This window comes from Canis aureus, chromosome 1, assembly GCF_053574225.1.
Source record: "Canis aureus isolate CA01 chromosome 1, VMU_Caureus_v.1.0, whole genome shotgun sequence".
Taxonomy (NCBI): Eukaryota; Metazoa; Chordata; class Mammalia; order Carnivora; family Canidae; genus Canis; species Canis aureus.
This window is the reverse complement of record NC_135611.1, coordinates 44816603-44842969: the sequence shown is the minus strand read 5'-3', so window position 1 is coordinate 44842969 and position 26367 is coordinate 44816603. Positions and strand designations below refer to the sequence as shown.

Genomic DNA, 26367 nt, shown 5'->3' with positions numbered 1-26367 from the left:
ACCTCTTGGAGGTTTTTACCCACATGTGCTCTCATACTAGGATGTTTCTCTTGAGAGGCTGCTGGAAGTTTAGGCTTCATGGCTCATTCAGGCCTTTGACTTTCTTTAGCATACTTTAAAAATCTAGGATTTGTACGGTGCCTCTGAATGAATGGTTCCACGTAGGAAATTTTTTTTTTTCTTTTGAATAGCTCCGAAAGCTCTTTAGGTCAGCTCTCACCTTCTGTGGGAGGAAGAGTGGAGCAGGCACTGCTGCCTCTGCTTCATGAAGATGAGGAAGGGTTCCAGAGGGGACTGTGGCACAGGACACGGTTTTTTATTAGGCATGATGCATCTTTCAAATTCTGCTCCAGTTTCTGGGCTTATATAATCTGATAATATATTAGCCTCAAAAGTACTACTTTTTCTTGTCAGTAACTGTATACAAAACAGTGCCAGTTACAAGTCCTATTGTTGGGAGCTGGCTTTGATATTTGAGCCCTTGACTTCTCTGTCAGCAGGGGGTTGGATGATACTGGTTTCTTACTGATTCCAAAGATGGGAAGAGGGAGGTAGTGTCCTAAGATCATAGAATCCTAGAAGTACAGTGCTGGTGGGACTGTGGGATCAACCTTTCAGCCCCTGGTGAGCGGATGAAAAGATCTGCTCGAGGTCACATAGCTGGTGAGATGAGAGCCACAGGCCTCCATTCTCTGCCCTCTGCACGATACAAAGGGGACTTTATAAAATAAAGGGGCCTATGAAATTAACATCACTCAAGTATCATAGGACATGGACATTCTGTGTTGGCCCCTGGGGTGTAGTAAAAACTGGATTTTCTGGAGAACCAGGAGAAGGCTTTACTTCAATCACTCAGAGAACTAGAGCTGACATTTTGTTGAGCCATAATTGTGGCAGACTTGTGGGGATTTTGTGTGGAAGAACCCAAAAGAGTGACGCCTGGGTGGCTCAGTCTGGTTAAGCGTCTGCTTTGGCTCAGGTCGTGGTCACAGGGTCCTGGGATGGAGCTGCGTGTTGGACTCCCTGCTCCAAGGGGAGTCTGCTTCTCCCTCTGCCTCTGCTGCCCCCCACCACACCCCCAATCATACACTCTCTCTCTCTTTCAAATAAGCAAATTAAAAAAAAAAAAAAGAACCTAAAAGATTCTTACCCTGCCATGTTGTAAGCTACAAGGGCTGAGACCTTCCGCTTCTATTTTCCCGTTGTGAATATCCACAGCTCTTGTCACAGGGGGTTAATGGAGGAATGGGAGAAGCAGAGGGTTGGACAGGTTCATCAAGAAGAACACAACCTCATTGATTTATACCCTGAAGCTGTGGTCTTCATTCTCAACCAGGATTTTCCTTCTTTTTGTCTCTTCTGTCCAAACAGTCAGTATTGGAGTGCTGCCTTTGTGCCAGGGAGTGTGCTTGGTGCCACAGTGAATAATTAAGACAGGCCTGGTCCTGGCCTTGTGTTTCAGAGAGGGAGAGAGGCACATGAGGGATAACGAGTCACAACTCACAAATTTGCCAAGTCCCATGAAGGAAGCCAACAGGATTCATAGGGAGGAACAGGGATCTTTGGGTTATCTTATCCACCTGGATCAACTGGGGCCTCCTGCGATGTGCTCTTGGAAGCTGAGGCTGAGGTACCAGGAGGCTAGATCATTCTCGGTGAATGGAACATGCCTTGAGGTAGACAGGAGTCTGAGGTCTGGAAGGTAGGTAAAACCAGTGTCCAGCATAGTAGTCGGGGGAGAATGTGGCCCGAGGTGAAGTTGGAGAGGCAGGTAGGAGGCTAACAGACCAAAACGGACTTCACTGGCTTGGATTTTTTCCCAAGTGCAGTGGGAAGCCAGCAGGGCTAGGAGCAAGGGAGTGGCATTTAAACTGTTCTGAGAAGGCTTTAATGAACCTTGAAAACATTATATTATGTGAAAGAGGCCAATCACAAAAAACCATATATTGTAGGATTCTATTTATGGGAAATGTCTAGAATCCATTATGTAAAATAGCCAGGCAGATCCTCAGGCTTAGAAATAGATCAGTGGTTTCCCAGTGGTGGGGGTGAGGGGGGGGTGAAACGGGTTGAGGGGGGCCACAATTGAAAATGTACTAATAAGATCGTTGTGGTTATGGTTGCATGACTCTGAATATCCCCAAACTCATTGACTTGTGAATGCAGGAAGTGAATTGTATGATACATGCATTCTATCTCGGTAAAGCCATCATTTAAAAAATCAGAAAAGACTGATGATGCCTCACAACTGGTTCCATTGCTGTCCCCAAATCAGCAGGTGTTTTTGGCTTTTCTCATCCTCCTTGTATCAGCATCCTCGTGGCCCCCATCTCCTGCTGCACAAAAAAGCTTCAGCTGCTCATGATGTCAGCTTCTTGCCATCTGACCCCAAGTCCTCCTGGTCCCACATGGGCTCCTGTGCTTCTCTGCACAGTGCTCAGCAATGGCTGAAATCCTGACTCTGCTTCTTATTGGTTGTACAATGTCAGGTCAGTTACTTAAAACATCCCTGAACCCCATTTTCTTGTCTTAAAAAAAACAAAACAATACACAAAACTTAAAATTTTTATTTTCACAAATACTTAAATAGTACTTACTGTGTGTCTATCATCATAATTGTTAGTGCTTTAAGAATATTTAACATGTTTAATCATCTAGATCACCACACAAGTTAGGTACTGCTATCTTTTCCATTTTGTAAATGAAAAAACTGAGGCACTGAGAGGTTAAGTAACTTGCCCAAGGTCACACAGCTGGGAAGTAGCAGAGCTGAGTCCAGGCAGTCTGGCCCCGGAGGCCCTGTTCCTTAATTACTCTGCCTTACCGCTGATCCTAGCCTATAAAATAGGCTTAATAATAGTCCTTTACTTTTTTTTTTTTTTTTTTTACAGTCCTTTAATCTTCAGTGACTTGAACATCAGTTGTATGTTACAGCGTTTCTGTGGTGTTCAACATGGTACCTGAAACATAGTCTGTGAAATAATGTGCTTAATTCAGTCTCTTTGTCATCCTTTCATTTCTTCATTGACCACCTCAGACCCCACAAGGGTTTGGGAGCCTGATTGAGGCCTGGGTTCTGTGTTAGTCTTGCCTTTTTACTGGCATGATGTCCTGGGGAACCCACTCTCTCCTTTTGGCTTCCTCATCAACGGAGTGGAGGTAATTACAACCTGGCCAGCATCCTCCCTAGGGTCATTGCACAGAGCAATGAGATACCGTGTGTGCGGGTGCTCTATAAACTGTGCAGCCTCCTGTTAGCCCAGGGGCTTCATTTAACATGCAGCCCAGCTGTTGGGACTGTGCACTTTGAAGCGATGATGGCAGTGTTGGTAGAGGACTAGGCAAGTGGCATTTTTTCCCTGGAAACCCTGATGGGCCCAGGTGGAACGGAAGTGATCCATGTGTTGTGTCTCCCCCACCCCCAACACTGGGGCTTTCCCCTGGGCAGTGTGGACACCCAAGTGATGGGCAGAGATGAAGGCTGGCCTCCAGGCTTGCTGCCATGGTCACTGCCTGGTCCACCTACTGGTTGATTCTCCTCAGTGCTCGAAACTTAGGCTTACTGTGTGTGAGGAACTAGTTAATTCTTCCCTCGGTTCACTGTGAGCATGCCAGTGATAAGAGTTGTAGCCAATGTTTGGTTTTAGAGCAAATCTAATTTATAGTTTTGACAAAAATAAGTTGTGTTAGAGGCAGGGGAAGGCACAGCTTAGATTGAGAGAAGTACATTCTTTTCTCCTCTTGCACATTTTACTCTTCCTGCCCCGCCCCCCCTTTTGGTCCAAGCATTGCAGAATTGGATACAGTGGTTTGGTTACTGAATTACACCAACCAGCCTTGGAAAGTACACTTTTTTCCCCCTAGAGCATTGTGAAATCTTTTGTGTTTGCCTCCACAACTTTGTTTTTATTTTTGGAGTCTGAAAAAATTGTTTTGCATTTTGTGTTGAACATCTACTGGGATATTTGTATAAGCCTTATATACACAGACACAGTAGCCACCCTGAGACATACATAAGTCAATGTCAGATTTCTTCCCTGCCCTCAGTGTTACCTTTTCATGTTCATGATACTTTTCTGAGGGCAGCAGGCAGTGGAGGAGGACTCAAAGCTGAACATTTGGGACTGCCATTATATTCTGAATTCTTTTTTTTTTTAAGTTTTTATTTATTTATTCATGAGAAACACAGAGAGAGAGAGAGAGAGAGGCAGAGACACAGGCAGAGGGAGAAGCAGGCTCCATGCAGGAAGCCCGACGTGGGACTTGATCCTAGGTCTCCAGGATCACACCCTGGGCTGAAGGCGGTGCTAAACCGCTGAGCCACCCGGGCTGCCCTATATTCTGAATTCTGATCATCTTTTTTAGACCACTGGTTCTTTGGTTGCTTCTGATTTGCATCAGGATTTGCGTTTGTCAGTTCTTTTTTAGTATTTAGCTCAGGATCAGGATCTCCTGAAAAAGATGTTTGCAGACAATGCAGCTTTCATTTCCCATGTCTCCACTCAGGGCACTACTTCCTTCATGGCTAGTCTCAGGATGCTTAAGAGATGGCAGGATGGGTCCCTTTCACAGTGTGGTGCTGCATCTGTTGGAGGGTGGGAGGGGACAGGGTCAGATTGCAAAGCCTACTTTGACGCAGAGTTTCCGGGTGAAAATTGCCAGCTGGAAGGCATTACTTACCAGTGCAGAAACCTCAAATGAGGGTAAGCCATTTGACTGACCGTTTCTGGGTAACTCGAATCTTTGAGCTAAGGTAGTCTTTCTATTTTTACCTCCTTAAGTTATCCTGGCATGGATATATTTGCTGTTTCCAAGTTTTGTTTCGGTAATGGATCGTCTGCTTCTGCAGTGAAACCCAAAGAGTGGTTGTTTCTTGGTTACATTTTTTGATGTCTTTGGAGTGACATAAGTCTTAGAAGGCATTAGTTATTAGCAAGAAAGCTGAGTTTGCTTTAGAAACAAAATACTGACTGCCGTCTGCTCTCCTTGTTATTGCTTCTTGTAAGAAATTGAAGCCTGGGTTTATTGCTCTGTATTTGGTACCCTCTTAGTGATGTGTGATATGTGGACCAGCTTTTCCCAAATGGTTAAGAGCACAGACTTATACTTGGTCTTCAGCATTACTGTGCTGTCAGCTTGGTGCTCTAAAAAACGTCCAGTACCATGTCCCTCCTCCTCAAAAGCAGTTGCTCATTCCATAAATAATATAGTGAAAGAACTTGGTTGGTTCTTAATTGGGCTTCCAGGGCTCTTGTTGCTGGTTCTTTCCATGTGTTTGAGTTTCATCCAGCTTGTGCTTTGAAGGCAACAGAAGCCATAGGGATGACTTCATATGTTCGGACTCTAATCAGCACAGAAAACCGGACTGGGTTTTCCCCAAGACCAACTTCATTCACTTGCTCATTATTTTCCGGCTCTGAGGATGTTTGAGATTTAAGTTTCTGGGCAGTCTTTTTCCTTCTGCATTTTTGGCCATTATAAGTGAAGGTAACTCATGCTAACTCAGACATGTTTATAAGAGCATATACTTGTACACCTCAAAGGAACCAAGAGGTCTTCTAATCCAGTTTTCAAGGCATTGTGTGGTGGTCCTCTTTCTTCAAATTACATTTAACCAGAGGTGTGTGGCAGGATGACTGAGAAAATCAGAGCCGTGGGTAGTTGTATGCATGGGTGTCAGTTCTAATCCGAGCCAGCTCATCCGTGTTTGAGGAGCCCAAGAACTGTGAGGAAAAGTGGTTTAACCAGGGTAACACAGGCAGGCTATGGAGTAAAGGCCAGAATAAGAAATACGGTTCCTTTTGGTAGAAAGCAGTTCATTGACTACCAGGGATAGCAGGGAGGGAACTGACCAGCAAAGGGAACTTTTGGGGGTGATAGAGTGTTTATATCGTGATTGTGCTGTGGTTACATCATGGTATGTATTTGCCAGAATTCATCTAGTTGTGCACTGAAAATTGGTGAATTTTATCATTACTCCAAGAAAAAAAAAAAAAAAAAAAAAAGAACTGACCAAAAGGAAGTAGTAAAATAAAATAGATAAAAAGTTGTAAGAAGAAGTGTCCTGAAACATGTTTAGGATTTTTGTGGTGGAGGGGAGATAGCATTTTCTCTGCCTTTTAATTCAGTGTAGTTATATAAAATGATTCTTTGAAAAATATAAAAAGAAAAGAAAAGAAAAAAACAGATTCACTTAAATCCCGGTCTCGTCTATTTTTCCACTTGGCAGGTTTATCATCACTTTGTACTCGTCACTGCTGTTAGTTACACCAGGGCTTGGTAGAGGGCCAGATAGTAAATATTTGAGGCCTTGTGGGCCGCTTGGTCTCTGTCACACACTCAGTTCTGTCACTGTAGCGTGAAGGCAGCCTGAGGCAGTATGTGCGAAAGAATGTGGCTGTGTTCCTATAAAACTTGACTTACAAAACCCGGCAGTGGGCCGAATTTGGCCCGTGATCTGAATTGGCTAACCTGAGAGTCATACTTTTGTTCCTTTTGGAGAAAGCATTTCTACATTCTCACCAGAAAAATGAATGTCCCAGAAAAGTGGGAGTGCAGGGAAGTTTGGAAGAGGACAGACCCTCCAGGGCTCACGGACTTGGATCTGTAAAGGGTAGGATGGTTTTGCTGGGATGGAATGGTAGAGGATGAATTAAAAGGAAGAGGGGACTGAGCATGGCAGCCAGTTTCTTAGATGACTGTAGAAACCTAGGCAAGAGGGTTTAGCTGTGACAGTCACATAGGATGAAGGGGACAGAGTGAAGGGATACTATAAAACCTAACATAAAAAATAGACATTTCCAAAGGAAAAGCTAAAGATTAAAACTTTTTTTTTAGTTTTAAATATTTTATTTATTTACTCATGAGACAGACAGAGAGAGAGAGAGAGAGAGAGAGAGAGAGAGGCAGAGACATAGGCAGAGGAAGAAGCAGGCTCCATGCAGGGAGCCCGATGTGGGACTCGATCCTGGGACTCCAGGATCACACCCTGAGCTGAAGGCAGACGCTTAACCGCTGAGCCACCCAGGTGTCCCTAAAACATTTTTTAAAAAGAAAAAAATCACAAGACAAATACATATTTAGGTGTGATTCTTCATAAATGGCATGTGACACCACATTTCAAGTGATTCTCGTTAGATCTTACCACTTTTTATAGTTTCCTTGTGCTTGTATTATCTGCACTGTGTAGTTTGTATTGCTTTTCATGCTACTCCTTGTCCTCTTGAGATCTATGAGGGAGGACCGTGGATCCTGAGCCAAAAAAGGGTATATGTGGCTGCAGTTTCTTCCCTCAGAGTGGATAGACTGACAGGGGACAGAGGATGAGGTTGTAAAGAAGTTGGATCCTTCTGAACTAGAGGGAAGAAGTGCTACTATCAGAGGCCTCCAGGGGCAAAGGCAACAGGACAGTTAGGTGTGTGCCCTTCTGTCTCAGGCTGCCCCTGAGAGGTGGCACTTGGGTTCCCTTTCTCCCCCATGTTACCTAGTGACACTGGTTGTAGCTTTGACTCTTTAGGAAAGGTCAGTCATTCAAGAGCCAGTCCAACCAGGCAAGAAGAATTCCTCAATCCTTTAAAATTACACACCCCCATGTCTCAAACATAGTGTTATTGCCAAAACTTAGATTACCATATTTAAGCCAGTTTTATCAGCTGGTTTTAAAATTAAGGTCTAAAGACTTCAGTAAAGCCAGGATGCCCAAAAAAAGCCATTCTAAAGGGATAGAGTTGAATGGCTCACTTCATAAAAGGGCCCTTGGAGGTCCTACCAGTACAGCATGATGCTAAATTTTGGCATGCTCTGAAATTGGTTTTGCTCCGTTAATCATATTATGCCCACATAGAAACTTAACCATGTTGAGCTTTGTTGGAAACTTGATTTTTTTTTAATCTTTAGCAAAAGACCATGTTTGTCAGATACTGTAACAAATTGGATCAGGAGTGTCAGCCAATTGGGAAGGCAGAAGAACTTTGATGTCAGGTCTTTACTGTTTCATGTTTTTAAAAGTGTTGGGAATTCCAAGAATATTTTAGATACACACACACACATATATATATAATATTTATTTAAAAATAAATATATATAATATATACATATATATAATATTTTAGGTATATATATGTATATATTACATATATGTATACACACACACACACACACACAGACACATATATGTGACCCAAGTCTTGTTTCCTTGCCTCCGATTGAGATCATCAAAAACTGATCTGTTCCTCATCTCCTTCGCAGTAGAAAGTCATGCACATGATAGTTGTACCATAAATTGTGTTGACCTAAATTGAATTTGTGTGATCTGTAATTGATTCTCCTGGTTGAACAATACTGCATCCCTGGATTCTATTTGCATCATCTGTCACTTGTGGCCCTTAAAAGTCCTGAATGAGACTTGAGCTTATAAGCTTTAGCTAAACCAATTTCTGAATCAAACAGGAGAAAACCGTCTGGTTAAAACATGCTTCAGTCAGTGATCAAAAGTACTAGGTGTAGGGATCCCTGGGTGGCTCAGTGGTTTAGTGCCTGCCTTCAGCCCAGGGCATGATCCTGGAGTCCTGGGATCAAGTCCCACATCAGGTTCCCTGCATGGGGCCTGCTTCTCCCTCTGCCTCTCTCTCTCTCTCAGTGTGTGTCTCATGAGTAAATAAATAAAATCTTTAAAAAAATTTTCTTAAAAAAAAAAAAAGTACTAGGTGTAAAATACTGTAAGACTGATCCAGGCTCACTATATTTGTAGAACTATAGTTTTTGCTGACTTGAGCATACAGGCCAAAAGCATAGCCATGGAGAGGGAGGGCCTTCCAGGGGGCCTCACCAGCAGAAAGGAAGATGATGTAGTCAATGATCTGATCGTCATCTCCTGCAGAAAATAAGAAGAGAATAGTTCTATGTTTTTTATAGTGGATCATTTACTCTAACTTCTTAATCTTTGTGTACAGAAGCCTTCCCACACTTCAGAGAGATTAATTAATTAATAAAGAATCATTTTTAGTAGGGGACAAGTATCTTGTCAAGGTCTGGAATTTTACTTTGGGGTTTTGTTTTGTGCATGATACTTTTCCTTAATGTTGACATGACCTTCTTTAATCTTGAAACATGGAAACTTGGAGCATGTACCTATAGATGATATCACAGCCCGCAGTTTCCTTCTCTTTAGTTACTAACTCGCATGGGAAAGCAAAATCAGGTGGCTTGTCCATTGGTGTGACATTAATATTTTTGTGAAGTTCCTTGTCTTTCTTAACACATTCATGTACTTCTACAGATAGTATTAAGCACTGGCAGTGTTCTAGATGCTGGAGGATAAACAGAGAACAAAAGGAAGCCTCAGCTTTCATGATGCTTCTATTCTGGTATAAATCAGAAAACATTTTTCAAGTGGAATCGATGATTATTGCAGGCTCTCATATTTGGGAACACCTCCTAGGGAGGACAGTAATGTGAGCTGTTGTCTCTAGTTTACTGTGTTCCCAGGAGTGGCTGCCTAAAAGCATTTGGGAGTTTCTGTGTCTCCCTAGCAACTTTTATTCTGAACACTTAGCAAATTGAGGAGCTGAATAAATCACATTTTTGTATTTAACAGTATTTGCAGAGTATTTACTATGTGCTTCATTGTATTTTAAGCCCATTCCAGATAACGACCCTTTCCGTTTCATTATGAATCTGTGCAGTAGGTAGTGTTGTTATCCGTGGTTTCCAAATCGGAGAAATAAGGAACTTTCTCCAGTTAGCAAGAAGTGGGATCAGTACTGATACTCAGGCTCATAACTACTGCCTTGTCTCATTCTACCACTGGGGTGAGCGGTTTCTTTCTTTCCTTTTCCCATTTGGGATTTCTTTGAAACTTCAAGAGTATTCACTGCCAGATCTGGGGACAGTGGAGGAAGTCTGGGCCTCCCTCACTGTGGTTTGCATTCTTTTGGAGCTCCCTTTCCTTTTCCTTCCTGATTATTGCACATTGCATTATATGTTTAATTTGTGTAAATGGAATGTGTTTAATTTTATTTAATGATGTGTTTCTCTCGGTTCTGCTAGACGTTCTGTAAGTTCCTAGAAGCAAGGATCTGGCAAATAGGTACATGTGACAAAGAGGTCAAAGTGTGTGTTTCAAATTCTAAAATGATTAGACCAATTTCCTTGAAATTAGGGATTTTCTCCTCCTTTGTGGGGCTGTGTAACAGTTTAAATAATTTAGCTGTTTACAAATGTTTGACTGTATTCCGATCAGTGGGATATGACTAATAGGCCATAACATTTTGGGATAATAAAACTGGGGGCAACATTATTTAAACCCGAACATATTCAACATACTTATCCCTTGGGAGGAAGTTTTTATGCCACTATAGATGCTGTTTTTAGGTCAGTAGCAACATGGCATTCCCAATTGATAATCCTATATGTCAGGGATCTTTTGATTATTTGAGGTTAGGTCATTTATATTCCCCCAGAATCCTTAAGGAGATTTTGGCCTTCCTCTCAGGGAAATGTTCGTCTGTATTGTTCAAGTTCTCTCTCTCTGATCATATTTACAACCTTCATCCTATCAAGAACCCTCATCGCACCTCCCCCTTCCCTGTGTCCAGAATATTTCCTCATGCTCTCAAGCTACTTCTGAAATCCTGTTCCCTCAGTGAAACCCTTCAGTTAATTAAAAGAGGAATCTGGCCTCATCTTTATTTCTACTTATTATTCAGGGATGAAGTTTAATGAACATCCATGGTGCATGAAGTTTAATGAACATCCATGCTGCATCCATTTCTTCACTTTAATTTTAATGGATTGATTTACTCTGCACATGAAAACTGACAGGAATCTCTGTTTTATACTTTACTTTGCACAGTGAGCTTGCTTGGCACAGTAAGCATGAACTTTAAGTCTACCGGTCCCTGTTTGTTTTGTTTATGAGAGTTTATGACATGTGTATGAATAATGAACCGAAAGACTGTTACATTTGTGTTGGTTTGCTGGGGCTGCCATAGAAAAGTACCATGGGCTGGGTAATGAAGCAACAGAAATTTATTTCCTCCTACCTCTGGAAGCTGGAAGTCTGAGATCCTGGTGTCGGCAGGGCTGGCTCCTTGGTTTGTAGATAGCTTTCTTTTTCCTGTGTCTTCACGCAGACTCGCCCCCATGTATGTCTCCTCTTCTTCTAAGGACACCAATCATCTTGGATTGGGGCCCAACCTGATTATCTCATTTGAACTTAATCACATCTTTAAAGCTTTATCTCCAAATACAGCCACTTTCTGAGTAACAGGGATTAGGACTTCAACATATAACTTTGGGGAGAAACAGTTTGGCCACAACAAAGTTTAAACGTATTACATGATGGTCCTAAACTTTTATGATCATTAAAACAAAAATGCATTTTTAAGCTTAAAACTGGGCAACGGAAGAGGACATCCCAATGGAGAGGCAATTGCAGGATATTGGCTGTGATCTGGCTTAGAACTGGCTAAGTGATTTAGGGTGAAATTCATAGTAATTAAGACTTTTGCTTATACTTACCCAATTGTTTGGATTCAATGACAGTGCCTTCTAAGTACCTCTAAGGTTTTGTGATTCTCTCTTAATAAGTGTTTGTAATTAGACCCTACTGCTTTTTTCAGGAAGATGCTTGGAGAGAAATTTTTATAATCTTGTGTTTCCCTGGGTAGAATGTGAAAGATCAGAGCTTGTGCCAAATAGGTCTTGATTTGCATTTGAAGCCTTTTCTTCCATAGTGAGCTAAAGAAGATGGCTATAAAAATCCTTCTCTTGGCATCTTACCAGCTGTGTGCCTGTGGACAGGTTATGTAGCCCCCATGCACCCTAATTTAGTCATCTATAAATTGTGAAGAGAGCTGTCAGGAGGCTCTCCTTAGCTCTTGGCCCTCGTCACCGTTGCTGATTGTAGATAGATGCCACCCCTCTGCAGATGGCCCTGAGTGTCAGGGCTCTGGAACACAGTGCCTATAGCCCGGGGGCCAGGGTGGTGGCATCCATCTCCATACCTGCTGACTTGGGTAGTGTCCAGTGCCTGTCTGATTCACTCACACACCCTGATGGCCACTTGTGGCTCATGGCCATCAAAGTGGAGCTGGATTCATGTCAGTGTCTCTAATTTTGCTTGCTATGTGATGGAGCCTCTTGGCTAGATAGGTGTCACTTGAGGGAAGATGAGGGGGTTCCAAATCACCTTAAAGTGATTTTTTCTCACCGCCTCTTCCTATATTTGGTAGTCCCAAATAGTTGTAAGGACATTGTTCTTCTTGTTATATCTTATCGGGAGGCAAATGGTGAAAGTTATCATTTAACCTAGCACATCAGCTTTTAAGATCCATAGACGTTAGTATTGCTAAAACTAAGTGCTAGACCTTGTGTCTACTTTTCCTAGTCTAGAGTACCCACATGGCAGAGCTTGGGGGTAAGTGAAGTGTGTGTGTGTGTGTGTGTGTGTGTGTGTGTGTGTTTGAGGGTGGCAGAGGACAGCAACATGCCGTCTATGTTGGGGTTAAACATTTTTTAGCCTCATTGTTGAAAACACTAAGGTGGCTTTCATTATTAGGCTTGAATAGACCAATTGACTCAGTGTAAAATTTTATTCTAGTAAAACCTTTGAATCAAGTTGACCAGGGAGTTCTCTCTATAGGCATAAAGATACCCAAGTCCTGTTAGTCTTACCTATTTTATCTATCTCAATCATTATATAAGAACATTAAAATACAACACTGTTGGAAGTGGTATTTGACCTGGAAAAAGTCCCATGAGCTAACCCATTTAACATTGCCTTTCTCTGGTACCACTACTGGTATCTTCTCCTTTGGATTCTGTATTCATCAGAACTTTTTCAGTTGCAAGGGACAGAAACACAGCACAAACAAGCTTAAGCTGTAAAGGGATTTATTTCAATTTAAGTGAAAAAATAGTAGGGATAGAAGTATCCTTAAGCAGGTTTAGATCTAGGAGCATATAGGATATTATTGGAATATTTTCTTCCTCTCAAATGGATTTATTTTCAGAAAACTGATCAGAAAAATGACTACCAGCATCCCCAAAGTTGTGTCCTTATGGCTTCCAACTGGAAAGGAAGAACCTCTATCTTCCTGTGTCAGGGACGATTTTGATTGGTTCTGCTTGGTCATCCTTGAACCTATAACTGGCCGGCGGGTCGAATATTGTGGCCAGCGACTGTGGCAAAGCATCTTGATTGCCAAGTCCACTGGGAGCACATGGGCTGGGACAGGGATGATGTCCCAAAGGAAGACTGCTTAGCAAACAGACATATGTCTAGTATGCATAACTTGCATTTCCAAGTCGGCAAGGGTTTAGTGTTTATTATTTTAGTTGAAAGGGAATGGAAAGGTAACCATCATAAAATTGTGCTAAATCCACTTGAAAATGTTAAGCTGTACATTGCAGACCTGTTTGAGATGACAAGATGAGGACACATCTGACAAGTGTCCATCAGGTGGGATATACATCGTATAGACAGTCAAATAGTTGGAACATAATTGGGAGATTCCTGAAGTTCATGTAAATGTGGGCAGTGTTTTGAGTAAAGGAAACAAAATGACAATAATAGACTTCTGCTTTTTTTTTGGTAGGGTTAGATGATTGCCTGCAGCAGTATGTCCACAAATTTGAACGAGAGAAGATAAATGGAGAACAGCTGCTGAAGATTTCGCATCAGGATCTTGAGGAGCTGGGGGTCACGCGAATTGGACACCAGGAACTTGTGTTGGAGGCTGTCGACCTTCTCTGTGCACTGGTTAGTTCAGGAAAAGATGATCTGTGCCATGGTGATGTTTTTAGAATCTTTATTCTCTCAAATCCTCAATGTTCATTCATGATTTAGCATAGCATCATCTTCTATTAATGATCCATTGAAGTGAAGCATAAGCTGGAAACAACATAAAAAAAGGAAGAAAATAAATCATTTCCTAGATTAAGACGTGGCAAACTGTGGCCTTTGGGTTAAATCTGGCCTGCTACTTTTGTCAGTAAAGTTTTATTGGCACACAGCCATACCTGTTTATTTATGTTTTGTCTGCGGCTGCTGTCATGCTACAGTGGTAGAGTGGAGTAGTTGTGACAGGGACCGTGTTGCCCTCCAAAGTCCAGTGTATTTACTATCTTGCCTTTTAAGAAGAAGTTTGCCTTTTACAGAAAAAGTCTGTGTTAGTTTCATTTTCTTATCTTCTGTGGAGAATAAAAAGATGGAGATGGTCCTGAACGAAAATGCCCTCTTCTAAACCAAAATGAGAAATCGATTGATTTTCATGTATTTTTGTTACTATAAAAACCTTTTTTATGTTTCCCAGGTATCTGTGATATATAAATAACCGCTGCTTGTGCTTGCAGTAATCACCTTATGAAATGGTAGCTAGGTGGGAAAGAATGTGAATGTAGTTACACTTTGCAAGAGGATTAGCTTTGGCTTGAACATAAATGAGTTAAATCCTGCCAGGTTGTGACTCTTGCATCACACCCATGGCTGCGTGAGTAACTTTTTTAGGCGTGGGCTAAAAACACCTGTGAGGGCATGGTGTTTCCAAACTGGTTGCCGTCCGGTGGGATCCACGTCTGGTCTGTGTGGTGCCACGTTCAGGATGCAGTTTCCCCAACTGTCAGGATTTGGACTCATTCCGCAGCATTCAGGCTGGGTTAAGTAACGCCGTGAACCTGAGCCAGGGGCATATACAATTACATCACTGAGAATGGTGGGAAAGAATGTGTTCCCGATTATTTTGCCATTGCTGGTCTGCGTTCCGTTGATTATATAACACTTGCTGCATTGTGCATATTCTTCTTCTTAAAATGGACAGAGCTTTGTCTCCTGCTCTGAGATGCGCTGCTCTTGTTTACAAAAGTAATGGGGAAATTATTTGTGGTTGATAAATGAGCTGCCACGGGGGAGACGCTGTGGCCAAGTGGTGTGAGTGTTGGCCTGGGAGGCCGGCTTTTTTGCATTCTAATCCTGGCTCTGCTACACACTCCTTGCTCTGTGACCTCTGGGGAAACGACGGTGTCTGTTTTCCCCATCTGTACAGTAACACTCCCTGGACGTGGCGGTACACTAATGTGTGTGTTGCATTGCCCAGAAGATGTCTTAGAGTCCTGTTTATTATTAAAGCTGTATGGTGGTGGTTTTTTTTTTTTTCCTTCAGTGAAACATATTTGAGTTTACTTTTATTATACTTTCTGGGAAGATCACTTTTCCATCTTTTCTGCTCATTTGATTTGACTCTTTCAACTTCGAGGAAGGGCTTTGAGGACAAGTAAATTACTTTGCAATGCACAGTATGAGAGGTGAGGAGGAAGGGTAGGTTAGAGGCATGTAGTTTATAGCAAGCCAGATAATAAACACAGCAACTGCCTCTTTGCTTTTACCCCTTCCCTACCTCTTAAAATACTGGACCGAAGCGAACAAAGCTGGACAAATGCCAGAACCTAAAGCTGCATTTTATCTCCTACAATTTCCTTCTAATTTCCTTTGTAGGCAAAGGTTTGACCTCAAACTCATTCTGGACATGCTTTGTGCAGTACAGTGCCAGTGAAGGCATTTGACAGGAGGGTCACAGGAGGGTTCTCAAATGAGTGTGCCTTTCCTGGGTTGGGGAGGGTTTTAGAATTTGATTAAAGTATCTTTTCATCTTGATATAATCTCCCTTTAAAATGTTCCTATTATAAATGTATATGTTAATTATACTATTTGTTTAATCCATTTACATTATATATAATCTTTGTATATATAGTGATAATTTTTCCCCTTGAACAACCCACCCCTTCGGCAGTTAATATATATTTGCTGTTGGCCCTGGGGTTATAAAAGAGGTTGTAATGTAAACTTGGTTTGGTGGCTGCTGGTTTTGTGATGCACAGGAAGTGAGTAGAATTTAGATTAAAGAGAGGAAAAAACAAAACCATTGGAAAGTTCTGGAAAGAACAGGGCAGATACAATGGATAAAAACCTAAAAAAGGGACTAGCTATTGGTGAAGATTCCAAAACCAGTGAGCAGATGGTCCACAGATATCTAGTCACAGATAGAGAAGAGAGCCAAGAGAGAACACCACTGCCTTTGGCCAATATTGACCTTGGCAAGCTGGTGCAGCTCAGACAGGGCTTGTATTGTGAAGTAGAACCAAGACCACTTCCCAGGATTGAATTCAGAGTCTGAGCCCAACTTTTCTCCACCTCTCTGGGGCAGACTCTAGGGCTGCTCTTTCCAGTAGGACAACTATTTGCCATGTGCAACTATTTAAAACAAATTAAAATGAAATAAAATTCAGTTCCTCAGTTTCACTAAGCTGCATTTCAAGTGCTCATAGCTACTGGTGGCTAGTGTCTATCAGATTTGGATAGTGCAGATAGAGAGCATTTTCTTAATTGCAACAGGTTCTATTGATCTACACTAGTCTGGAGGGTGTGATTGAGAGTAAGAAAGTATAATTGTAACCCATTTTTGTTGCCCAATCAATCAAACCCTAGTTACCAAGGTAGACACATATATGTATATATTATATATTATATATAGAAATATATAAAAATATATAATATATAAATATTAATATATTTAATATATAAAAATATATATCTTAAAGATTTTATTTATTTACTTTGGAGAGAGAGAGCAAGCACACCTACAACAGGGAGAGAGGGGCAGAGAGGGAGAGAGGATCTCAAGCAGACTCCCCCCTGAGCACAGAGCCCATTGCAAGGGTTCAATCTGACTATTCTGATGAGATCAGGGCCTGAGTCAGACACTTAACTGTCCTTCATTTTTAAGATTGAAGTAGGTTGAGAAAGTGAACAAAGTCAAATCAGTACACATGTTAAGTGATGCCACCTAAATGTGTGCTTAAATGAAATACCTATAATATATTTACCTGCACAGGACACTTCTCTGCACTTGTATATCCCTGACATTATTCAGTTCATCATTTACCCATCTATGGCAAATCATTAAAATAGTGTTCTCTTCATTATGGGGAGAAATCATGCAGGCAGAGTAATCTTTGCTGACAGTTTGTATTTAACTTATCTTGCTTATGAGTATATTAAATGCCTTTGGGAAAAACTGTGGAATATAGTACTTAGGTTGTGACTTCATTGATCCAAGCCAGTGAGATGGTTTAGACTGTGTGTCTCTGCCATACCTTTATCACACATGTTAGATCATGGACAGGGTCGGGAGGAATGGGAAAAGAAGGTAGAAGAGAAGTATAAGATTCATCTTTAGCTAAAATGTGCATAATTAGGGCACTAGAAGAGTGGGAATCTGCCTGCCTCCTGTGTAATTTCTCTAGCCAGACCAGGAAGTGGTAACCCCTGATGGCTCACCTCTAAGGATCGAGATATCCACAGAAGGGTTTATGTATGTGTACAGATTTTCAGACACTCATTTCATTCCTTACTTGGTTTCTACATTAGAGGTTCTACATTAGAGGTTTCTTATGTTTCTACATTAGAGGTTCTCTTGAGCTAATATAATCAGTTTCTTGTTCTCTTCTTGTGTGGAATGGGGTGGAAGGGGAAGGAATGGTCTTTCCTTTGCTCCTTCTTTCTATCTTGTTAAAACTGTACTCCATTATAGCTGCCTCTGTTCATCCTTCCAGTCCCATGATGGGTTTTGGGTGGGAAACCAGAATCCGAGTGCATTGAGTGGAAATGAAAAGAACCAGTTCACAAGAAGCGACACTTCCCCTTTATTTGAATATTAAAAATGGGAGGTTTATATGAGATTGAAGTTTAACAATTCTCAAAACACTGAAATGTGTTTAATCCTCTTTGAGTTCAAGAAGTGAATGTTATGTGTAGTAATAAGAGTCCCAAGTCATTTCTGGTGACAACGATTATAGAAAGCTAACTTCCCTGTGTTTAGTTCAGAACTCTTGATGGAAGTTGGCAGCCTAAGTAATTGACTGAATGAGGGGACAGTTCCCTTTAATTAGTTACAAGTCCTTCAAAACAAGCTTGTTATGTGGCTCTTTATCCATTCACTTGTGAGTCTTTGATTCTCTGAATTTAAAAAGCATGATGAAAATCCATCTTTGTTACTTTTGTCTTCTTTGTTGAGGGACAATGTCATATTTTAGTCTGTAGAAAATGACAGGAAAAATATGAAGGAATATGAGATTTGGATAGAACATTACTGTTAAGACCAAACATCTTTATTAGGAAATTTTATTTCATAAAATTATGAAATAATGTACTTACTATGAAAATTTTAAATCTTGTTGAAGACAGCTTCCATTTAATGGATCTGGGGAAATATTTTTCTTTTTTTTTTATTGTACTCTTTTCAAAATTTCTTTTTTTTTTTTAATTTTATTTATTTATTCATGAGAGACAGAGAAGCAGAGACACAGGCAGAGGTTAGAAGCAGGCTCCCTGTGGGGAGCCTGATGCAGACTCGATCCCAGGACCCCGGGTCACATCCTGAGCCAAAGGCAGATGTTCAACCACTGAGCCACTCCTGTGCACTTCTTCTCAAAATTTTTATCTAAATTTTTTAAACAGCACTTTTTATTTTACTATAGGGAGCAACATAAATTTAAGCTTCATGAACATTTTACTGTAGTGAAAACCCAGCTACAGTCAGTGTCACCAGAAGTTACTTGGAACTTTTATTACTATACAAACCTTAACTTCTTGAACATCGGGGGATGGAGCAGGTCAGGATAGAATTTGGGAGGAGTTAACCAGCTTGGTAGTTTGTAGACCCAGGGCCACTGGCTACTCTTCTTTTCCTTGTCAACTACCCATCCTGTTTTCTGTCTTCTTCTGTCCTGTCTTGGGCAGGGAGCGTGGACGGGGACCATGCAGCATAGCGATCAAAACTTTGTGCCCTCACTGCTGATGGCCTTGATTTAGAATCCCACCTCTCTGGAGAATTTAATGGCTCTGTGCTTCAGTTTCATCACCGGTAAAAAAGAGAGCCTATCATTTCCACCTTCACTTGTTTTTTCTCCGAGATAATACTCGTTGATCAGTTGGCCCAATCTTGGAAAGGCATAGAGTACATATTCAGTAATATTGGCCATTCTGTTATTCCTAATGTTTAAATGGCACCACATTTTTGGTTTGGGATCCCATTGAAACAATTTAATATACCCCAGAAATATCTTAATTTTTTGTTAAAATAATGAAACACCAACTTGGGGAATGTACATGCAGTTGAATACAGAAATTCATCCCTCCTTCCCCCAAAGTCATCTTAGATTTAGGTGTTGCCTCTGGGTTTTGTTCTCTACCTATCACATGTGATTCATTTTTTTCAAAGTACCAAAGTAAGCTGAATGTTATCCAGAAAGAACCCAGGTTATAAACTCAAGAGACGGAAATTACATTTTGGGTGAATTGACATCTGGTCAGTGCTGCTCCGTTTCTGGGCAAGCTAGTCTCACCTGATGGAAATTCATCCATTGGTGAATACTTGATTGTCTGCTGTGCTGCTGCTATGGCAGTGAGCTGGCCACAGAACTCGGCTCTCAGGCTCTGCGTCCCCGTGGAGGAAGATGGTGCCCAACATGGTGGTTCAGAGAAGTGGCAGATCAGTGATGTGCTGGGGAGTGACCTCAAGGGGCATTTGGAATGTCTGGAGACCTCTTTGGTTGTCACAACTAGGGAGAGGGTGCTACTGGCCTCTAATGAGTAGAAGCCAGGAGTGCTGCTAAACATCCTGCAATGTATGGGAATCCTCCCTCTCCCCCTCACCCCAACCAAAACAGAGAATCCTGGGCTTTAAAAGTCAGTAGGGCTTCGGCTGAGAAACTACTACCCTAGATAGTCAGGGAAGCCTCAAAGATGAGGGAACCTTTGGGCTAGTATGTAAATGTAGGAAAGAGCTGTCCATGCATAGATTTGTGGCAGGAGCATTTTGAAAAGAGGAGCTAGCAAGAACAAAATCCCCAAGACTGGAGTAAGCTGGATGCAGAACAGAAGAAGCTGGAGTGGGGAAGATCGGCACCATGGGTAAATCATGGAGGGTTTTGTGGTGTTGTTAGAGTTACTCAAGTTGCTCGATGGGCTTTTGAGTGATTATGAGAGTTTGGACATTGTTGATTGTTTTGATTTTTTTCCCTTTGATCTTATTTTTCCACAGAATTATGGCCTGGAAACCGATAATATGAAGAACTTAGTTCTGAAACTGCGGGCATCTTCCCACAACTTACAAAATTACATTAGTAGCCGGCGGAAAAGTCCGGCTTATGATGGAAACACTTCCCATAAGCCCCCCAATGAGTTCCTGACTTCCGTGGTGGAGCTAATAGGTGCGGCCAAGGCCTTATTAGCTTGGCTGGACAGGTAAGTGACGCCTGCACTCAACTGTCCAATCAGTGGAGGGCCCGAGCTGCACTTAGGCCTGTCCCTCTCCTGTCACTTCCACCTCTGCAGGGGTTCTGGCTCTGTGGGGGATTTTAGGGTCCCTTTGGAGGCTACTCAAAGGGTGAATGGCAGGAGCCAATGAAGCTCCACTTGGAGAAGGTCTGGAACCGTGCTGAAGCTGTGCTTCACTGTCGGTAAATGCTCATGATTATTTGGCTGCTCTGAAGGCTCCTAGTTGACCTCTATAGGAACATTAATTCTTTTGGCTCATTTTATGATGTGTTTTTATCTAGCACATCTCTGTCTCTTTTCTGTTCACATTCCTGTTTTGGGGAGGAAACAGTTGCATGACAAGTCTTCTGAGCCAGCCTGTGGTGTGGCCATGCGTTTCAGCATATATGGTGCAGGATCCTGGTGCCCACAACCCCCCCCTTTTTTTTTTTATTTTTTTTATTTATTTTATTTATTTATTTTTTAATTTGTATTTATTTATGATAGTCACAGAGAGAGAGAGAGAGGCAGAGACACAGGCAGAGGGAGAAGCAGGCTCCATGCACCGGGCGCCTGATGTGGGATTCGATCCCGGGTCTCCAGGATCGTGCCCTGGGCCAAAGGCAGGCGCCAAACCGCTGCGCCACCCAGGGATCCCCACCCTTTTTTTTTTTTTAAAGAACATTTGTTGCTTTCCAGGGCTCCATTTACGGGGATCACTGATTTCTCAGTAACGAAGAACAAAATCATCCAGCTTTGCCTGGACCTGACCACTACAGTCCAGAAGGTCAGTGTATCATTGTTGCTTTTCAACACTGTTTCCCTCCTTTGCCCTATCCTATTCTTCAGAGGGCTCACGTCCTTTTCACTTCTCTGCTCTGCGCCATTTTTTTCTGAATCCCAACTGGGGAAAGATGAAAGGCTTTTACTTGATGTGTTGTACAGATGGTTTCTGAAAAATGACCAGTGCCTTTTACATCAAAGATTACCTTCTTTTGTTTTAAATAGAAATTCTGGAGTAACCAAGTGGCATAAGGTTAAGAAATGCTAAGGGGGGAAGGAGCACAGGCTGGATTGAGGTGGAATTCAGGTTTTGATGTGTGACTAGAGTGACCCTCGTTGAAAAGGCCACATTTTGAGTAATCTGTGCTTGCCTGGATCAAATGGGCTTATGTCGTCTCAGGGTGTTTTCCTGGTACTCACAGAGGTGTTGGTTATTATAAACTGATGGTAGGAAAAAAATCTCCCCATTGGAGGTACAGATCTTGAACTGTTCACATCAGGAGAATGGTGCCTGCTGAGCATCCTCATCACTTTTGCCCCCTGCCTTTTTTGAGCCTTACACTGCCTGGCACATGATAAGTGGTGATTTTTAAATGTGTATTTAAGTAATGAGATAATGGTTTTGACCAGAAGCTGATGTGAATTTGTCACTTATCAGGCGAAATTTAGCGCAAACCTGGGGGGTGGAAGAGGTATTATTTTTGTTTTTGTTTTCCCTTTGATGCTTCAGAGACTGACAGCCATAGGTTCAAATCATAACTCTACCACTGGTTAGCCCTGGGACCTTGGAAAAGTTGCTTAAAACTTAGGAGCCTCATTTTTTTGGTCTGTAAAATGAGAATACTAATACTTACCATACCAGATTATTTGGCAGGATTTTTATAACAATAATTGTTGAATAAGAATAAAAGGGGAAAAAGTGTAATATAATGACAAATGGTGACCCCCAAAATATGAAAATGTATGCATAGAAGTATTTATAATACACACACCGCCTGTGTACAAAGGAGGAAGTACAGTAGGTAATTTGGAAGAAAAGTTGGGTTTACTTTGGCAGGGAGAGAAGTAGGGATGGAGCATAGGAGTCAAGCCCCTGCTCTCCCAGGAAGGAAAAGAAACACTTTTTTCATATAAAGAACATTACATGACCACACATATATATTTGTGTAAAATTAGATATAGAGAAATTGTGTAAAATATTTATTGAAAATAACAATATCTACTGTAAAAGATTGGCATGAAGATTAAATGAAATAATATATGTAAAGCACAGTGCCCACAAAAAGTCATAGCATTTAAGTAGGAAATATAAAAATCATGCCTTGATAAAGAAGATGTGGTGTATACACACACACACACACACACACACACACACACTGGAATATTACATAAAAAAAGAAATTTTAACCATTTGCAACTATGTGGATGGAACTAGAGTGGATGGAACTTACACTAAGCAAAATAAGCCAAAGAATGACAATTATCATATGATTTCACTCATATGTGGAATTTAAGAAACAGAACAGGATCATAGGGGAAGGGAGGGAAAAATATAAGACGAAATCAGAGAGGGAGATAAACCATAAGGGACTCTTAACTCTAGGAAACAAACTGAGGGTTGCTTCAGGGGCAGGGGTGGGGGTGGGGAACTGAGGGATGGGCATTAAGGAGGGCACTGATGGGTGTTATATAAGACTGACGAATCACTGACCTCTACCTCTGAAATGAACAATACACTATATGTTAATGAATTAAAAATTAACACTTAAAAATTTTAAACATAAAAAATCATGCCTTGTACTGCTTTTCTGGCAACAAACTTGATGGTTTAAGGAGAGGAAGTTAACAAGTATGTTGCTCTTTTTTTTCTGTTCTTGGCCTTTTGTTTGTTTATTTAAATTTGAACAATTTTTAAGGATGGAGATTGGCCAAATCTGAACATACATGGGAGTATCACTGTGCACTTAGATTGAAAAAGATGTTTCGCTCTTGTGAACATATGTTTTCTTCAGCAGTCAGAGAACACAGGTGCTTTGGCAAGTGAATTTTTGTGTGCACACAGGTTAGAAATAACAAACTTGATGAGTGAGCTGAACTCCTTTTTCTGTGATGGCAGCGACAAGCCTGGATGAGCCAGGAGGCTTCACGCTCTCTTACAGCGAGGGGAAGTTCAGTTTTCTTCAAAACTTCTTGGCGGAAGGTCTGTTGACTTTTCCGGAAGAAACCAGGCTTTTCCACTTATCCCTTTATTCTGGGAAATTTAAGGAATGAAAATTGTGCCCTTCTTTGCGGTGACAAGGATCATGTTCTCCTGGGGTCCTTCCTTATTACTTTCGTCTCCATCTGTGAGGGGAGACATTTGCTCATCCTTTTGCTCCTTTCTCTCCTCCACATGTTGCTGTCTGCCCTCCTCTTTCTCGTCACTTTGTGTCCTTCTGTTTGGGGCTAAGGTGTCAGTCTCGTGATCTGAAGGGTACGTGGTGGCTGCTCTTCCCCTGTAAGGACCCTGCACCTGTCTAGGTAAGCATGCCTCAGCTGCTGCCCCACACCAAGTTCACGGATAGACCTCCCGTCCAGTTTGCAGGCTCTGCTGTCAGACGAAGGAAACTCTGTATGTTGCTCTGTCCTCGTAAAGTTGTGATGACAGGAAACCTGCAATCACAGTGGTGGGAGATGAAATGACGGGGGCAGGTGCCAGAGTCCACTGTGGAGAAAGTGGCCCAGGAGGACTGAACAGAAAGCAAGGTGGCCATGAAAGCAGAGGAGAAAGAAGCCACGAGAGCTGGTTGTATCTCAGTCATGTGCCACATGCTTGACATGTGATCATGTTTACTTCTTAGCAGATCTCTGAGCTAGGGTTGATCGTGTTGGCTTTATGGAGGAAGAAATAGGCTCAAGTCACCTCAGCTGCTAAGGAGGTAGAATAAGGAAGTGCAGAGGAGGGAAGGGGCACCTGATATCAGCCCTGGCTGGGTCCCTGCCAGGTAGGCTGGCCTGAGTCCGCTGATCCAGGTGACCAAGGAATGTGACAAAGCTCAGCCCCACTGTCTGGCTCCTGACGGGTGACTCGGTTCCAGGACTTCTTTTTTTCCAGTCCATTGCCTTTATGCCAAACACCATGAAGTCATGTGTGCAGCTGCTTCCTCCCAGTAGCAATGGGTGTGGGAGCCTGTATTCATGGCAGCAAAAGGTAAAAAGTGAGCTCTCTTGCATGCAGACTTGAACAAATTTGGGGGGCAGGAGAGCTCCTCTAATGACTTGGCTCCCACCCCACAGGGAGCCCATTTTCTTGGTGGCTTCTTAGATCTGTCAAGGAATCAAGTGTCAGGATCCCCGAGGTCACACAGCCACCTTGAGTCATGGGTTCTGGTGTATCAAGAAGAGCTGTCTGTCTGTGGGTGATTATCTCATGAGAGTGACAGGGCTCATCACATCATTTTGGGATTTGTAATGAAAAATCATAAACACATATTATTAGCTTTATTTCTAGCACAAGACTGCATTAAGTATTCTGTTTGCTAAAATTGATATTTATTTAATAATTCTCTCTTTCTTATGGTTTTAATATGAGTTGAGCCGTCGTGGTAGTCAAGCCTCTACACAAGAGGGAGGAGGAAAATCATACTTTTGAGTTATAATTATTCTATTTTACAGAAGTTGCTCCTGAAGGTTGAGATTATATCAGATTCATGCATGTAAAAATACATTTCTAAATTTCTTTTTTTTTTTTTTTTTGAGTGTTTTCTTACTTGGCTGCTCTTTTCCTGAGAATCAGTGTAAATTTTGGGAGCAGTGGAGTATTATTGTTTCTCACATTTTTTAATTGAGTAGAGAATTTTTTTTAAGAAGACATTGAAAATCTGATTACAAAATCGTATAGGGTAGATTATCATGCATTTCTAGTCCAGGCCCCCTTTCCCCGTAGTAGTAAAAAAATGACATCAAATGACTTTTGATTGAAGTGAAAATCTTTGACAGTTCCAAGAGTTGATTAACATCTTTCACGTACATGAAATAATTAGGATGTCCTAGTTTGGGATTATACTTAATGGTGCAAAATAAACTCTTAAAGGATCTAGGCCATTTTTCCCCCTGCATACTCTGCTATGGAGTTGGGAAACCTTTGCTGTAGACCAGTTCTAGAAGAACTGAGAGTTTCACATGGCAGCTTCATTGTGACCACTTTTAGACAGGACAATGGAGACCTCTATAATCAGCCAACTGGGTTCATACAGTTCCGAGGCTTTTGTTCTTAAGCTGAGTAAATAATGCTTTGCATTCCAGCCCTTTATTTGATGTCATCAATAGCATACCTCAAGACCACTTTTTTGGCAGTGTGTTAATGAATGTTTTGTTGAACGCTTTTCATTTATTAAGGACTGAGATATCTGATTTAATCTCAGTGGTGCTTAAAATAAACTTTTGTGGCTACGTTTACTCAAGCCCTTATTTGAAAGCTATTCTTACAAGCAGGCCCAGAGCTAAAAGATTCCTGGCTTGTTGGCCAAGTGCTAGTTGAGCACGGGGTCACATTTGGGAGCCATTGTCCAGTTTCTTGGACTTGATTTCTGGCTTACTACTCTCTGCCCAGTCTAGATGGTTGGTGGATTCCAGTTCAGTTCTTTTCATAGGTTTTCTGATTAAGTAATCGGTCAAATGCATTCCCTGGATGATAAGCTCCTTCAGTCAGGAGAGAGTAGGACCTTAGGAGGAGGTGGATGTCCCCCTCTGTGCCATCTGCACCCAGTGCTGGACTCCTTGAGCTGCAGGGTGAGGGGCACACCCGGGATGTCTTGGGTACCTCTAGAGCTAAGTAACCAGTTTTTGGAAATTTCTAGCTCTTACAGTTTTCTTTTTCTTCTTTCCTTCTTTAGGATTGCCTTGTAGCAGAAATGGAAGATAAAGTTTTAGCTGTAGTAAGTATACCTAAGTTACTGTAAAATTCCTTTTCCCAAACCAATGGGACTCACATTAATTCAAGTAAAAAATTCTGTGGCTAATTCCTTTAGGATATACTTTGAAATATTGGCTTTTGGGAGTTGAATCTATTAATTTAGGTAGCGAGGTAAGATTAAAAGTTATTTAACAACAAGAAGATTACTGTGAAAATTCCTGTGCTTAACTTGCATAGATGGGAGTCTCTGTTTCATTAGGTACAATTATACTTAAATTACCAGCTAGCCTGTTAATCAGGGATATACTGATCTGCATATTTCACTTTAGGAACATTTTGATTAAAAAAAAAATCCTTGGCAAAAACTTTATGATGG

General features: G+C 41.6%; 1 protein-coding gene across 1 annotated transcript in view; it reads left to right on the top strand.

Moving 5' to 3' along the window:
- Positions 1–26367, top strand: part of CNKSR3 (CNKSR family member 3) — an 86087-nt gene that overhangs the window by 38780 nt on the left and 20940 nt on the right. Inside the window, exons 2-5 of the mRNA XM_077897636.1 lie at positions 13599–13762; positions 20100–20302; positions 21014–21101; positions 25972–26013. Coding sequence (XP_077753762.1) covers positions 13599–13762; positions 20100–20302; positions 21014–21101; positions 25972–26013 — 497 coding nt within the window. The remainder of the gene's footprint in view (positions 1–13598; positions 13763–20099; positions 20303–21013; positions 21102–25971; positions 26014–26367) is intronic.